Source organism: Delphinapterus leucas, chromosome 14 (assembly GCF_059928025.1).
Source record: "Delphinapterus leucas isolate spDelLeu-1000000601 "Yukka" chromosome 14, BTC_Dleu_Yukka2, whole genome shotgun sequence".
Classification (NCBI taxonomy): domain Eukaryota; kingdom Metazoa; phylum Chordata; class Mammalia; order Artiodactyla; family Monodontidae; genus Delphinapterus; species Delphinapterus leucas.
Window position 1 is genome coordinate 70710470 of NC_143142.1, and position 17733 is coordinate 70728202.

At 40.6% G+C, this 17733-nt stretch overlaps 1 protein-coding gene across 22 annotated transcripts in view; it reads right to left on the minus strand.

Annotated features, from left to right (window-relative positions):
- Positions 1-314: 314 nt before the first annotated feature.
- TCF4 (transcription factor 4) overlaps positions 315-17733 on the minus strand; it is a 359688-nt gene continuing 342269 nt past the window's right edge. For 16 of the 22 annotated variants that reach the window (XM_022584419.3, XM_022584426.3, XM_022584420.3 and 13 more), the window contains 5 exons: positions 9989-10124; positions 8087-8249; positions 4640-4869; positions 4006-4146; positions 315-3810 (listed from right to left, as the gene is read on the minus strand). In XM_022584419.3, coding sequence (XP_022440127.1) covers positions 4010-4146; positions 4640-4869; positions 8087-8249; positions 9989-10124 — 666 coding nt within the window. In that variant the 3' untranslated portion in view covers positions 315-3810; positions 4006-4009. The remainder of the gene's footprint in view (positions 3811-4005; positions 4147-4639; positions 4870-8086; positions 8250-9988; positions 10125-17733) is intronic. The other 6 variants (XM_022584425.3, XM_022584424.3, XM_030762039.2 and 3 more) reach the window with 1 other exon arrangement.

Here is a 17733-nt window from a genome sequence, read left to right on the forward strand (position 1 = left end):
CACTTCAAGTCCCATGAGAGAGAGCATGTCTCTAAAGAAAAACAAACAGAACCAAAGCAAAATAAAGAGAGGCCTAAAGGCCTTGGTGCCCCATTGTGTTGGAATTCCTCATATTCCATCTTGACTTTTTTTTTTTTGTTTCCAGTCAGCCAGCAGACTAAATTTTTGTGCTTGTTTATGCTGAAATCGTTTCATTCCTGACTCAAGTTCACTTTTGGACACAGATCATATTCTGCCTGTTGGATCCAAAACGAAAATCCTCTTAACCCCAAGTCTTGGTTCAACACCCTCCCTCCACCCCCCTCCCCCCGCCCCATTCCCTCATCAAAATAAAGATCACAAATTAAAAAAAAAAAAAAAAATCAAGAAATAGGAAAAAGCGAAAAACGAAAAGGAATCGGAAGACTGAATCAGAACCAGTTGCGTTACTGGGTGGACTGACAGTTGTATAAACATTAGTGTTCCTTGCAGCTACACAGAAGACAAATGGGAAAAAATGTCTAGATGAACAGATCCCTAGTCTGCATATTCATAAATTACTTGAATGTGGAGGTGGATCAACTGTTCCAAGCTGCTTTTAAAGTCCAAGTCTCTTAAGCAGATCCCCAGCCTAAGTATCATCATATACATAGTGTAGTATGGACCCTTAGGAAATTTCTGTAGAGTACGTTAATCCTAACTGTCTTCTGCTAAATTGCATTAGAAAATACAGCGCAGGATACCAATATCTTACCTGGGTTTGATAATTACAAAAGAACAAGAAAACAAAAACACACTACAAAGGCCACATTCCCTTTCATCTTTTTTTTTTTTTTTCCTTTTTAATGGGGATACAACCCAATGAATATGGATAGGTGCAGATGTTTCTCCACCAAGCAAAAAGTAGTGAGCAGCTTTTGGTGGCCGTTAGAAAGTTTTTCGCTTATTTCCAAAGGGAATTCCACAATAGAGGTATTACATGACTGATCAATGAATGCATCAAAGCTGGTGAACACTAGATTGCAGCTTTTACTCTGTTTGACTGAGAACAAAATATAAAAGCACCAATTTAAAAAATAATCCAAGAACTACGATTTAATTGTTTTTTGCTTTGTTTACAGATTTGAAAAACTTTAAATCAGCTCTATGAAAGCACCTTGATGATAACGTGTATCAAAAGTGCCAATCTTAAAATGTACATCAATGCAGGGAGTGTTTCCAGTTCCCTAAAGAGTAAACACCATATTTTCTTCTATACACTTATCCTGAATGTGATCAGAGGATACCTGCTTCTTATATAATATTGTTCCTAGGGATACCCGCCTTGATAGAGTATACAAAATGAGTGCAGACTGTACCACTAAAAGGAAATCTTCAACATACTGAGGGTACAAGTACACACAGTTTCCATTATTCAGGAGGAGGGGAGAGTATACAATATTGTCTTCCATGCCCTTCTTTGAGCCCCTTTGTTCATTCATTTTCACAGGGTAGCCTCCAAATAACTTTTCATGAAGTCTGATTTCTGCTATTCTAAGGTTTTAATCCACCTCCACATTTTAGGAACTTATCAACAAATCAAACAAAGTATTTTAGTTTTATCACTACTGAACATATTTACAGTTTTCAACACACACACAGCTAATCAAAATGTTTATGGGTTTGTAAAAGATGACCACGTGGTAACTATCTTATTTGTTCTTACATTTTCAGAAATGAACATAAAATTCAGATTCTTGTAGCTCACTATTTCATTTCAATGAGACGGTTTTTAAACCACACCGTTTAAAAAAAAAAAGGAACAAAAACCGATACAATGTATTAAAACACATAATAACAAGAGTCTACATGTAAAAATATAACTTTTACATACACAATTTCAAAATAATGATACGTTTGCCATTTGTTGCATAAAATTTACAAATGTATTTCATTACTATATAACTGGCAAAACAGGAGAACAGATGGAACATTTAGACCATTTCGATGGGTTTATGGCATTTACTCAGTGCTGATAGGTGGAAAAACTACTTGAACAAGGGATTTTTTTTCTTAATACATGCCAAGATTGTGTGGCTGTAAAAACAGAAATGAGTTAGAGACAAAAGGATGCTGACAAATACTTAACTAGGAGCACTATTTCTTTACTGCACTATACACCAAAGTCAATCATTATAAAGATTCACGATGGAAGTTGGTTCAATTGTGCCCAGACGTCAAAGCTAGCTATCTGATGAGTTGCTGTGCCATAGCTTGATCTATGTTTCTATCAAATACGTTAAGTATAAACTTCATTCATACTGGCCAGAGAAATACTGCACTACCCCTCCTCAAGAAAGTGCAACTTAATGCTTTAGGACTTATAAGGCTTGTTATAACGCTGCATGATGATTGAATATTGGCATTTTTTTTTTCAGACGAAGGAGGAGACAGTTAAGTCATCTGCATCTTAGTAAACCCATTTTGAAAAAAAAATCAAGAAAGCAACAAAATCAATCAGCTCTGTCACACTACTTGCAATTTTCTCATTGGATGGTCGTTGAACTTCACTTGTTTTTTTTGTTTTTGTTTTTTTCCAAAAATCTGACCATGTATTCAGAAACACCTCACTGCACACTACTTCTGGCTACACATGTAGGTAACGCTTTAATCATTTTGTTAAATCACAGCCACTTTGATTATGTTATGTTTCCGATGATATAAACATTGGAAGGCACAGTGGTAACATTGTAGCATTCTAACCTTGTACCTCTGAAAATCCCAGAAGAGGGTCACAAACGCAACATTACAATTCAGACAAACTCTTTTTGCCATGTCTTGGTAATGCTGCTTGTTAATATCTACACATGATGTGACTTTTAAGTCCTGTGTTCCCAAAAGACTGAAGAAACAACTTTCTACTTATTTATGAATGAAAAGCAACATCAGGGTCAGCATTTCATCCTGCACTACCCCTCCGGAAGCAGAGTTGGCACTACAGGTTATGAGAACAAACCGGGGAAAGGGACAGAAATGAGACCAAAAAAAAAAAAAAAAAAAAAAAAAAAATCCGTATTTACAGTAAAATCTTTCTTTTAAAAAAGTTAATCAGTACTATTTTTTTACAGGAGAAAAAAGTCTGAAACAAATGAACAAAAGCTTACCATAGTCACTAAATTTTTAATATATATTTATATATATATTTATATATATATTTGTCATAGGTCTATAAGATCCATCTGTTCCTCCTACCCTAAGGAATGGCTAATGTCATCACTTCGCTGTCATCAGGATGTTTGCTGGTTTTGTTACGAGGGCAGCCGAGCTTCCCTTATTCGATATCCGGTAATTATAAACACTAGCTGACTTGAATACCAACAAAAATGGTCATGTAGTTTTCTTCAGAAGTACACTTTTTCATTATTGCAAGTTTACAATTTTTTTAAATTAAATATTTTTTTTTTCAGACTTACAAATTAATTATATATTTTTTTTTTTCCAAAAGAAGTTTAGGCACAAATGCATTGCTCCACAGTGTGGAAAGATTGCCATTCAGTCTCCGGGCTGCGTCTCAGCCTGCACATACTGCTTTGAACATTCTGAATGATATGTTAAAGAGAGTCATCCCCCAAGTTGCACTTTTTTTCTTTCTTTTTTTTTTTTTTTGTTTGTTTTTCGGTTTTTTGATCATTGGGAATGCTGAAACCTCTTGCGTCTGCGATTCATAACTACTCAGACTTGTCTTATATTACAAAAAAAGGGGTTAAGGACAAGTGTTTATGTGGGTTTAAGATAATACAGCTGTTAAGGAAGTGGTCTCTTGTATTAATGAAGCAATGTGGCAACTTGGACCTGAGAAAGAAGAGAGAAAGATGAATTAATACGGTTATAACAGAAAAAAGGAAAGCTTTTATTTTTAAACTTGTTTTTTTCTTCCCAAGGGGGAAAAAAAAGTCTGTGCATTTGGGTCAAATATGGCTTTCATGGCTGATGCCTTGGTAAGAGTAACAAAGGAGAGCTTTCAGAAATGGCTGAAAACAAACTTGCCCTTTTACATCTGTCCCATGTGATTGGACGCGTCTCCCATGCCGGGGTGAGGCCCCGCCAAGGAGAGCGGGGGCGGCTCCGAGGACACCTTCTCCTCTTCCCTTCTTTTCAGACATGCAGCTTTCGGATTCAGATTCCTTTCTGTGGAAGAGGAAAGCACAGAGCATTTAGGTCACACCCAGGGCTTCTGGTCCAGGGCAGTCATGCAACGTTTCTGTGGGGCTGTTGATCCTTCCTCTCAGTTTCTACCTTCCAGAACAAGAGGACCAGCTAGGAAAATGCACACGACTGTCATTCATTCGCTCAGTGGCTAGTAAAGGTCGAACTCCCTGGTGAAACTGTGCAGTCACTTTACAGTCTGAGAAAGTTGGTAAAGCAAACGTCCCCAGCTCCGGTTACTGAGAGGACCTATGGAAACGTCCTAAGGCAGCATCAGTTACAAGAACAATCCCAGGATTCAGTTACAGGGGAAAGGGGAGCTGCCTCATAGATTTAGATGAGATTGAAGCAATGATTCTGAAGGATGCCTAAGAGTCTACTCTCTGCCCCTGCTCAAGGCCGCCAGAGCATCTCTGCTCTCTCCAGCGGCGTGCGGCCGTGACCTCTGCGTGGAGGCCAGCCGGCCGGCACTGACCTCGGACTTGCTGCTCCAGGCTGAGGATGACGGCCACGGCCTGGTGGAGGATCAGAAGCTTGGTCTGGGGCTTGTCACTCTTGAGGTGCAGCTGCACCATGCGGCCCAGCTCCTTGAACGCCTCGTTGATGTCACGGACCCGCAGGCGCTCCCGGGCATTGTTAGCCATCCTCCTCTCCTTCTCCCGCTCCGCCTTTTGCTCCGGCGTCAGGTCTTCGTCATCGTTATTGCTGCGGGACAAAAGGGAGAACGTGACATTTTCCAATGGGGTGGGGAAAAAGACAGTTTCTAAATTCCTTTTGTTTTCTTTCTGAGTTTTCAGGGAACTCTTCCATCTCAGGATCTTGTCCTTGGCAGAATTTACCATCCACCTGGGCTTGGCGTTGCTTTAGGTGGCTGTGACAGTCGCTACGCCAGACGTTTGATGTCTCCTGGACATGAAACCCAAACCCAACAGGAGAGGTTCAAGTTGGGGCCCCGAGTGCACCATATGGATGGAGGGGAGCAAAAAGGAAAACATAGCTTCCATCCCTAAGGTTACGCACGGCAGAGCGCTGTCAACTTCAGCTCGAGCTACACTTCAGGACCGCGATTCAGAAAGTGTTTTAGACTGAAGCTGTTCTTTCTTAAAAAAAACTTTCATACTGTGACATCCGAAACCCAAGGAGAACCAGGGATTGAAAAATGATGTGGATAGGTCAAAATAAAGACGATGCAGCTCAAACAGGATTAAGAAGGTCCTACATTCAAGACAACAGAGCAATGGGAGTGAACACGGGGGCCTGCTGTCTATTAACCAGCTTGGAAGGCTTGGTCAGTCCACTTAATGTATCTGAGTCTCGCTTTTTCCATGTATTAAATAGAAAGGTTAGAGAAACATCATCTCCATGGCCTTTAACTTTATGGATGTTTATGATTCCCCAGACAAGTTGGGGAAACCTGAGTTGACATGAGTTCTAGGCAAACCCAACCCAACCCAACCCAACCCAAACACTTACTGGTTATCAATACCCATGATCTCATTGTGAGTCAAAAATGAAGCCCAAAAGGTCATCCCTGATTATGAGAACAGAGATATCACATGATTCATATCAAAGGCATGGTTGGAGCCAGGAGTCTGGAAAGGGAAGATAACTTCTGTTTCTGGGTGTCATGCTGACAAATTAGAAACTTTTGAATGGGGGGCAAATAGGATGATGAGCCACCTGGAAAGCATGTCATATCAGGAAGATCTCATGGCGTCAAGGCTTCAAATAATACCTGGGCAATCACGTAAAAGAGAGAGGTGTTGAAAATGTCTAAGGAAGGCAGAACAGAAGAGAGCAAAGAACCCTGAGCGGAACTAAATTAATTGCTGAATTAACAATGAATTAACATGAGCAAGAACCTTTTCTGAGTGTGAGAGATATAAAAAATGAAGTAAACTTCACTCAAAAGCAAGAGAGTCTTCACTGCAAGAAACAATAACGAGGTGGCCATCCGTAAGGATGTTAACCTAGAGATCTGAGCACTGACCCCAAAGACCATCAAGGTGAGCCTGTACTCTAAAGTTCCATGAATCTGAAAGGCTCACAGAATAAAGATGTTAATCGCAACCTTCCAGAGCTGGAGGAACACGTGGGAAGTTATCTACTCAATTCAATGCACACTTAGCGAGTATTGGCTTAAAATGTATAGCCTTCCACTGTGGAGAATGTCTGGGTAACTTCCAAATCGCACTAAGGATCCACTACGATGGAGAAGCCCCAATCAATCAGAAATGGAGCGGATTCTTGGGTTGTAGCACATGCTGCTCATAAAGATGACGTAAGTAAGCCAAGAACACTTATAAAGGAGGCAGACACCAAAGAAAGATGCTGTAAGACTTGGCTCGTCTTTCCTGTAGGTTAAACTCCCTTCCAGATGGGACTGTCTGCCTCGAATGCGTGCTGGTGAACGCGCAACTAAACTGAACCCATCGGAAGGTGCTCTCTTTCTCCGCCATCTGATTCTCCTCCTCATTTCCTTGCTGGTCCCGCTCTCTCCCACCCGTGACCTCTGCTGATGCCAAGGAAATCAAGATTGCTATTAATCCACACCCACATTCTGACACACAGATAGGACGTAATAAGTGAAAAGAGAACAGAGTTGAGTTTCTGCTCATCCCATCCTGAAGTTAAAAATCTGGGTGATGTTTTTACGCATCAAACATATGCGACACCTTTTCCAAAGTGGGCCTGAAAATGGGAATTTGTTTTCCAAGGGTATTCAGGGCAATAATGAATGAGAATTGGTTAACCTCTTATAAATAAATTGGTTATGCGAAGAAAACTGCCTAGATTTGGAAAGTCTCGCCTTACAACACGGTTTTGGGGGCCTAAGTAAATGTCAAAACAGTGACCTTTTAAAAGAAGGTTCTTAACAGCGAGTTAAAATGTTGTACTGAAACATCAAAGAATCCATTGATATGCATGCGTTATGACCGCTAGTTAAATTACCAAGAGCTGACTGATCTAACAGAGAAGCTGGTAAGGATGTGAAAGGCCCTTCTTGGGATGTCTTACCAATGTGGCCAAGTCAGGAAACTCTGTAGCAACGGCGAAAAGCGGTAAGGTAGAAGCTTCCAGAATTTCTGAAACTGTGGTAGAACTTGTAATAAGATTTATCTCAATAACTATAAAGGCAATGTGAAAAGGCGGCATGTCCTTAATTCCTAAAGGACGCCAGGTATAACCTTGAGAACGAGAGCCTTGAAAAGGGAGGTATCGTCTTAGTACAATTCATTTAGTTTGCAAATAAAAACCATCCAAGGGAACTGAGGTAAAGAACATGGGTGTCACGATACTCAAAAAAAAAAACAAAAAACCCATCTGATTATCAGATTAAAGTTCAAGGAGATAGATTCTAGTTTAAAGATATCGGGGACTTAAGAAAACCAACCAGAAGCTATTTTCCTGAAGTTGCGTTTTCTGCCGAGAGAAAAAAAAATGAGCAATTTAGGTATTGCTCTTATACATACCAACATGTTTAGAATAAAGCTGGGAAATCAGTACTTTCTCACTTTTGAGGTAAGAAAAAAGTGACCGTTGCGCATACATCGATTGAGCTTTCAATAGAGCTAAGCTCTCTTTTTAGAAATATTTTCCAAAGAACATTTACGACCAAATTTGTAGAATAAGTATAGTTTTACAAATCGACTGCTTGCATTTGAATCAGTTACAAATTGTTTTTGCCGTGTGTCATTATTAGCACTGGGTCCAAATTCATAAATGCAAAGATATTTTTGGCTTTCCTAGAGCACAGGTATCTCAAACGATACTTTCGTACCTCTAGAGCAAAGCCTTTCACTTTCTTTTCAGCTGCAGATTTACCTGCCAGGAAAAAACTGAATAGTTTCTTCCTGTTCTGTTCACTTCATCAAAGTCCAATAAAGGAATTAAATGAAGCGACAGTATTATATACTGTTACCTAGATCTTGACCTAGTAATGGATTTGATATCCTTCTTGTCGTCATCTAATTTCTTGTCCTCGGAAGATTTCGTGTCTTGCAGGTTTTCATCGCCCTCGTCGTCGGATTTGATCTCAGAGCTGCCGGAGGAGACACTCTGGCCCTGCAGTCCTGGTGGCATGCCTGCAGAAAATAAAGAGACCAGGTGACACGGCCACCAAAGCCTCGAGGCACAGACACGCGCACCCCAGACTGGAGAGCTGCCAGCTATACAGTTCAGACCGCCGAGCTGTGTGATCTGTCCCTTTTTTCATGGTCTTTGGTGAAGTTTCAAAAATGCACCTGCAGAAACAAGTTTTCCCTGCATTGGCTCTGAGGTTAAATTCTATTTTGCAATCTTTTAGAGTAGACGGTAATTTCACTGTCTACAAAACATCAACTTAATTGCAATGAAAATCATAATCATGAAAATCACACACCGCAATGTTCTGATTAAGAACCCAAGTAAATATCGGCTATTATATTGAGCTTCTTCCATATGCAATGATTTAATAGAAAAATGTCCTTAAAATATAATTCCCAGGGAGTATATGCTAAATATGTACAGTCAAGACTTCAATAGCTACCCTAATGATATTCTGAAATTAGGCTCCTCTTATCCTCAAGAGGTAACCAGCATTTAAAAATGGTACCTATGGAAAGCAGTTACTGCTCAATGAAGACATTTCTAGCTCTATTACTGCTCAACTTTCCAAGATCACAATATATTTTAAAACGTGGCCCTAATGTAATCATTTATTTCTAAGCTAGAAGTGCGTCGATTTAGTGTTTCCTTCTATTTGTAATCTGTAGAGTCTAGAACTTTATCACTCAAACTCTCGTCAGTGGACCGGGAGCATCCTTATCCCCTGGGAGCCCATTAGAAATGCAGGACCCCAGGGGCTTCCCTGGTGGCGCAGCGGTTGAGAGTCCGCCTGCCGATGCAGGGGACGCGGGTTCGTGCCCCGGTCCGGGAGGATCCCACATGCCACGGAGCGGCTGGGCCCGTGAGCCATGGCCGCTGAGCCTGCGCGTCCGGAGCCTGTGCTCCGCAACGGGAGAGGCCACAACAGTGAGAGGCCCGCGTACCGCAAAAAAAACAAAAACAAAAAGAAAAATAAAAAAAAGAAAGGGCCATCAAAGTATTACTATTCAATTAAAAATGGCAGGCATACCCACATATATAATTCACACCCAAGATTCTTACAATGCTTAACAGGTGGGCAAATGCTTATACATATTATTCCTTCTTGTGCCACTGTTATCATTTTTATTCTCAACGTGAGGGGAATGAGGAGATGTTATGTAGGCATTTTCGGGTCACCTGGCCAGCCAGTCCGCACGAGGACCCTGGGACCCAGGTCTTGCCCCTGCGGCACAGCTACCTGGGGTCCTGGGAAGCCGAAAGGAGTCAGTGGTACGAGGCAATAAGGACGGGGCTTGATGACTCAAGAGCGAAAATCATCCCAGTTCCATGTTTGAAATGTACCTACATTTCCTTCCATCGTAAGCAACAAAAACCATTTCCTTCCTTCCTCTTCATTTGGAAACATCACTGTCAGGCTACAACTAACCACATTAAAGGATCTGAACGAGCACAGTGTGGAAATAGCTAAAGTCACATTTCCTCTCATCCGTCTGTGGTCTCATTCCCTGCGGAAATAGGAGCAGGGTTTCCGAGGATGCTGGAGCAAAACAGTTACTGAAGAAACACAATTAGCCAGCGACGTTTGAAATCCTTTCCCATTTACTTACCATCTTTGTATCAAAATGGATTCTTGGTGATCTGCCAGTGCTTCCTGAGGGATGAATGAGTAAGCATGGGATCCACAAGGGATCTATTGTTTCAGTGAGGTCAGAAGCGCCCGCGGAGGCGGACCTACCTCTGTAAGGGTCCTGGGGTGGGTTCAAATCAGGGGACGTTGCAGACTGGACAGGAAGCTGTGGAACTGGCACCTGGTTTGGGACAAGAGAATGGCTGCCCCTCAGGGCCACGCCATCTTCACGATGGGCCCCAACCTGAAAGGGCAAGAGGAACCGTAGAGTTTAGTGGGAATCAGAGGTGTGACGGCTACTTCCAGGGCAGCAAGGACCCAATGAAGGGAGACTAACCTTTGAAAAACAATACTCCCAAATGCATTTCACTAGAGGGCGCTAAAGGACCACGCATGCACCTAGAGTACCCAGCAAAAAACACTTTAACACTCAGTAAGATGCTGTGCTGTAACATCCAGTGACAAATATGGCAGAGTAGCTCAGGCAGGTAAAACGTCAAATTGTCTCCCAGGGTGCTGCAGTGGAGTGCACTGATTCGTACCCATCTGTCTTCTATCATGTCCGCCAACAGATCTGACAATTATCTTAATGCCCATATGCTTAATTGTGGTCTCCTCAATTCCCCCATTGCTATCGGAAATCCTACAGGAATTTCAATTTGGCATTCAACTTTCATTTCAGGGGATAAGATTCTCAGGCCTGCCATTTTTTTTTTTCCATAATGCCAGCTAAGCCACTGACAGCGGAAGCTACAGCAGTATGGGACATAGCCCCTGCTCGGTACAAGTATAATAAAATGTCACCTGGCTTTCCAAAACTGGCAGCCCATTCCAAATTAATGTTTACTGTATTTCGTCAGCTGCTGAGTTCCAAATCCAAAGGGGGACCGTTTCTGCCAATGCCACCATACCGGAAAATGTACCAATAAAGGTTTTATTAAACACGCCAGTAATGCCATCATTGCCATGCAAAGATGTTTGGACATTTTTCCATATTTTTTTTTTCACTATTCTGATCCTAGAAAGACACCATATTGTAAACATTCTCTATGCTTCCAAGAATAAAATTATAGAGTACAGCATGATGACTTGGTCTGAAAAAAATACTGCTGAGCTTTTTATTAACTACTACTACCTACTCTGGGGTCCCTTGTGGCATTGAGACAGCAATCACTGGCTTTATCGTGTACACCTTCAAGTAAGACCAGTAAGCATTTGCAGACCAACAGGAACATGAGTAGCGTTTTCAACGGCATTTCCAAGTAGTTATTTTCTTAGCCTATTGTTAGGTGAACGTTGACACAGGTCAGTGGGTCTAACACTAAAAATAGTTATCCATGAATTTATACGGCTACGAAGCAAAAAGTGTAATTTTTTCCCAATCCGAAATCTGAAACGACGAAGCAGAATCATCACTCTTTTGCTACCCAGTGTTTTAAAAGAGTATCTCCACAAAGTGCAACAATAATAAGAATCTGAACTAGCAACAATAAAATTCACAGAACCAAATGAAGCGTGTGCTATCTAAAGGCAGCCTAGCATAAAGTGTCACCTTTATATCCTCCAAAACAATACAGAAGAAAATTCAGGGAGAGAGAGGAGGATCATATAAATCCTACTAACTGCCCAGATTCAAAATACAGCAAAAATAAAACCATTATATATAGAATGGATAAAAAAACAAGGTCCTACCGTATAGCACAGGGAACTACATTCAATATCCTGTGATTAACCATAATGGAAAAGAACGTGAACAAGAATGTATAACTGAATCACTCTGCTGTACAGCAGAAATTGATACAACATTGTAAATCAGCTACACTTCAATAAAATAAATTTTTAAAAAAAGTTAAAACAAAATACAGCAAGAATAGCAAAGGATTTAAGGACTCAGGAGCAGCAGGACGTATAAATGAATGTTGTAGCCGAGAGATCTGGGGAGTCCAGTGTTTTCTGCTACCCGGGTGCCCGTGTGCCTTCCCAGAACAATCTGAATGGTGGTCATTTAGTGTCTATGTGGATGCTTCAAATATATTAAGACCCTGATTATCTCCCAAAGCAGCTCACTCCATTTTCACCACAAGTTGGCCTCCTTGTACATTCCACCCAATGGTCCTAGATTCAACTTCTGGAGTTCCATGGAATAAGTGTCAGCCCTTCTCACATATTTAACACCATGGCCATGCCACTCCCGTTTTTCATCGGTAACTGAAGCCTAATCTTTTGTAGGTAGAGCATGCCCACCCAATTCCCTTCAACCATTTCTCACTCTTCGTGTATTGTTTTTATTTTCCTTCCAGACCAAAGAGTGGTAGCTGTTTTCCATTTTTGTATCTGTGCATTTAGAAGACTGATTCAGTCAGTGATTATCCTTTCAATCTGAGATGTCCACTTGCAAGCATGACTTTTACAGCCCCTGATCAAATGGTAGCTCTTTAAGACTGTCCATCAATGTTAACCTAAATAATTACCCAAGTGTTGATTCAGTTACTGGCATTCCCAATGGATTTCATTTCTTTCCACAAAGGATGATTCTAAGTTGGAATCACTGAAGGTAACCACGGATTTGAGCACAGCAGAGATTCTCGTACCCTCCTCCTATTTTAGAGTCATCCTATTAAAACCCTCAAGCCTTCTTTGTGGGCAGGCTACGATGCAATTCAAGGTTAGTATTTTGCTTTTGAATTAAAATATATTCAGTTATTAATCTTGAAATTTCTTTTTTTTTCCCTTCTAGACACGTTTAGCTTTTAAAAGAGGATAGAAGAACCTACAACCAATAACCTTTCCATTTTCTTTCCCTCAACTGTAAGTGAAAGACAGTGCAACTGAGTGAAAATTATACAGTAATGAGAATATGTAGATTATAACTGTAACTGGTCTTTGTTTGCTGTACAAGTATAATCATGGGTAAGTTGCTCAAATCCAAAACAGAGAAAATAACATTGGCAGTTACAGAGAGTAAGTTCCAGGTTTATTGCAAGGAGTAGTAGTATGCGTGACAGCTAGTACACAAAGGTACACAATAATTATTGATATTGTTAGGTGTTCCAGCTGAAAATACTTGCATACTACATAAAAATAAGAGTCTACATAGTTCAAGAAAACTTAGAACTCAAGCTACTTTCACTTACAATCCCTTTGCACTCTGTCTCTATTTTGTTTATATCCATTTGATTTTAAATCTTTCTCCTGCAGAATGACAGTAAAATGTTAAATGATCTCTAAGCATGTTTGATAGTTGTTCCAACTAGGTTTTTGGCTTTTAGTCACGCATGTTAGCCAACTTTATTTTCTATAGATCATCTCAAATAATACATCATTTTCCATAAAGGAAGTTGGAAACAATGTTATCCTTGATATTCGAAGGCCTCCCTTGTAAACTATGTATAGTCCAGGTCAAATGAATGACTAAATGATAGGTCCACATCCATGGATCCATCTAATTAGCTTGATTCTCCAGGATCAATTCCATTGCCTGTGGCTGTGGAATAGTATTCCGATCTGAAGAATTAGCTTTGCTTTTCGTGTTTCCTTGACCACAGACAGCATTTCCTAACCCTATTTACTTCTCCCTCAGAAACATTATTTCTGGTCACATAAGAGACAAGGAAAAACACCACAGTGAATGGCCAGCACAAACCCATCAACAGAATAACTCAGAAATAGATGGAGAAACCAATACTGCCTTCTGTATATATGAGGGTCAGGATTTGTCCACTTACAAATATAATAATAATGCAACCAGAAAAAAAGCAGATTCCTTTAACCTACACATCAATTCTAAGGATGGCACCCAGAAAATCCAAACTTCATTAAAGCCCTATTTCCATAAACCTTTTCATCTAGATAAGCAATAAAGTTAAAAGGCAGCCTATGAAAGGTTAGCTTTATCAATATTGATTGTAAACTTTTTTTGCAGTCTTTAAGAATACAGTCATCTTATAGCCACATACAATATGGTTTTAGATATATCTATGCTAAAAGTAGAAGAACTAAAATCTAAAAATTATTCAATAATTATCAGTTGACTGATCCAAGAGTACACTTATTAATTCAACAAATATTTCCTAATCTAGCCCATGCTTGTCACTCTGACAGGTACTGGGGACAGGGTGCTGAATAATTTAGAAGTGGCCCCTGCCCTCATGGAGCTATAAGCGATTCTTGGTGGGATTTTCGTGGAGCGATCAATTTAGTGTGGTGGTTTTAATAGTAAGGACCAGAGACTCATTCCAGCTGGCTCAGGTAAAAGGAGATTTAACAGGAAGAGTTCTGTGATCTACGTTTTGGGCCTGGAGAACTCTCGGGACCTAAGGCCACCCCTTGTGTCTCAGGAGCTGTTCCAGCCTCTCTCCTTCCTCTGTTGGTACCTCTGTCTCTCTCTGGCTTCTGCCCACTCAGAACTATGGCCTGGACACTTCACAGGAGTTCCCAGTACATCCTTTCAGGTTCTGAATCTGCTCCTAACTCCCTCTCTGTCTTAGAATTTCTGAGTTCAGAATGCCAAGATCACCAGATGGTCCAGCTCATCATTTTGAAGCAGACACAGGCCACCCACTGAATGGGCTAGCCTGGGATCAGGTGTCCTCACCCCTGGTCCAATGAGCTATAAAAGAAGAGGGGGAGGCAAGATCATGTGGTCCAAACATGGCTGCCCCTTCCTCGGGCCCCCATAAATCATGGCTCTTATGTGCAGATATCTAAGTTTCATTGTATCTTAGGACAAGGAATATTCAAATTCTGACACAGCTATTTAAATTCTCCAGTGTGACTTTATCACTGGGAATTACTAAATACTTTTAGAAGTGTACTACCTCTTTTGAATCACATAAGCACCATATCACTTTAAATAATCTTACTTTCTGAGGAAAGAACTGATATATTAAGAACACTTTTCAATCACAGTATATAGACTTTAAGGGAAGGGTCTGGGGAGACCTGGATACCAGTTAGGACAAACTTCTTCTCATTTTACAGAGAAGAAAGCGAAGGCTGAAATGGTTAAGTGACTTAGAGAACATCTGGTTAGAGGACTAAAACAGATTTTGAACTCAGAAAACTTATAACAACATTGAACAACTTGATTGAGCATATATTATATATATATATATGTATGTATGTATGTACATATATACACACACAAGCACACACACACAGGGGAGGGGAGCAGAGTTTAGGAACAAATGGGGTGACTTCCTGGAGTTTTCATTTTAAAACAGTGTGTTTATGTGTGTGTGTGTGTGTGCACGCATACATAGATGCAGATATAAAAATCATTTTAGTTTTCCTTATCATAGGGGGAAAAACATCATGGTCCACCAACTCAGGCCAAGTCCAAGATGTCTAACTAAATTACAAAATTTAATACTTGCCACGACTCCTCCAACATAAACAGATTTAAAAGATATGCAGGGCTTCCCTGGTGGCGCAGTGGTTGAGAGTCCGCCTGCCGATGCAGGGGACACGGGTTCGTGCCCTGGTCCGGGAAGATCCCACATGCCGCGGAGCGGCTGGGCCCGTGAGCCATGGCCACTGAGCCTGCGCGCCCAGAGCCTGTGCTCCGCAACGGGAGAGGCCACAATGGCGAGAGGCCCCTGCACCGCAAAAAAAAAAAAAAAAAAAAGATATGCAGTTTCAAATTAGGTGGCTGCTGGCAAGGCTGTTGTTATGTGCGGATGCGGATGCGAAGAGAGCATCCTGGTAAATGTCCTTATCCTGGTCCTCAAGCTAACAACAAACACCACAAACAAAAAAGGCATTCAATGTTTCTGCTCTCTTTGTTTCCAGGGAGTATTGTGAAAGTAATTATTCTGTTGTATTTAAGAGGCCTATTTCATGGATGGGAAAATGTATTAAATTTCATTTGGCAGTTATTCAATCCTTGTTAACGTTATCTCCAGAGATAACTGCTTCAAAACAGGCTTTCAGACCTCAGTTCTTTCTCCTCTACCATAATCCTTCTAAAAGAGTGTAGGATGGAAACTTTAGGAAACTTGTCATCAATTTCTAGACCTGCGAAAATGACGTAAAACCAGAAATGCTGTTAGAAACATTTAGCTCAAAACAAAAGTTTGTAATTAATGGCATGAGGTTCAAAATCTTCCTTTTGACAGAGGTGTTTTTTAGAAAGAAGAAAAATAACAACAAGAAAATGGGGCAAAGAAAAAAGTCCTGGTAACTTTTACTTTTCTCTCTTCTTTCTCTTGTTTTGCCATAATCATAAAAAGAAAAAAAGCTGATGGGCTGGTTCTTTTTATTGTAATTGGACACCCATTGACAGAGAAAACAGTTTTGGTGTCTGAACTGTAAACTCCCCATGAAATATCAATTATACATGACAGTCATAGAGTGCTAGATTTCAGTTTCAATTATCTTGCCAGATCTGTCTGTGTCATATTAGAGGAAAGCAAACATTTTCTCAAATGTGCAAAAAATACCATTGAGTCCAAAAGGTGCATCTTTTAAAGAAGTGGGAAGTGGTCCTGCAAACTTTCTTTAATAGCTCACAGATGGGGACTCGGAAGTTCATGAAATAGCAGTGTAGACACTGTGAGGAACAATATTGGAGGCACCAAATTCTGTAGAAAATGAGACTAGGCTCTGATAACCAACGCTTTCGTGTGAAAAAGCCCTGACATCTGGGACACCCTTCAACCACGAATATAATTTCCATACTCCTCAGTTTAAAAAAAATTATCAGACCATTTAAAAAAATTCATGTGATTAAACCATTAAAAGGACTTTTCACTAAAGTCAGATCTGGATTGAATTCTTTAGTTTGGATTTCGATTCTTAAAATGTTTATTGGGAGAAGGCCTCCTCATTTTCTTAAAAACACCTGTTTTTTTCCCCCCAGAAATGTCACAGCTTCACTTAGGCTTTGCCTGAAGTAAGGTAATTCCTTACTGGGCAATTCTTGGAAATGTATTTAATGCTTATTCCCCAGATGATAAAATAACTTTCGAGAGGATTTAAACACAATCTAAATGACCCTGACCTTGGCAGTGTCATGGGATCAGCTAGGCTGAAACTCCCCTCATGTCCACCAAAATGGTTAAAGATGAATGATTCTGCGATCTAGTTTGAGAGATGCAAACGGCCGTTACCTGATTTCAGTTCATCTTTTTATATATTTTTTTCTTAACTCATAAGTTCCATCTAGTGAAACTGTTTCATTTCTCGCCTCTGCATACCCACCCTCCACCCCCAATTCTCTACATCATTTTCCTACACAGGAAACCAGAACTGGATGCAGCCCACCAAGCGGGGACCTCAGTGGGTGGTTAGCAGTCCATTCCATCCCTTCCTTGCCCGGGGTAGCAAGTTAGTAAGTAGGCTGGAGGGAACTAAAGTTAATCCATGCCTAGTGAACCACGCCCATGTAGCACAGAGATTATGGTGCACTTTTGCAATTACTTGTAAGCAGCTTCTTTTGCCTAGTGTGAAGGAAAAGACAACTGGACACTTGATGTGTACTTGGAATTTCGGGTCCCCCCGGTGTCAACACACCAGTGTGAGGCCGACTGGCACACAAAGTGCTCTGTAGCCAGCCCAGGAAGTCCGTCACTAGGGATTCATCCTTACCTAGCTGGCCTTAGTTTTAAATTTTTTAAATTAATTTTTATTGGAGTATAGTTGATTTACAATGTTGTGTTAGTTTCTTTGCTGTACAGCAAAGTGAGTCAGTTATACATATACATATATCCACTCTTTTGTAGAGTCACAGATGTGGAAAACAAACATGGTTACCAAGGGGGAAAGGGGGGGTGGATAAATTGGGAGATTGGGGTTGATATATACACACTACTATATATAAAATAGATAACTAATAAGAACCTACTGTATAGCAC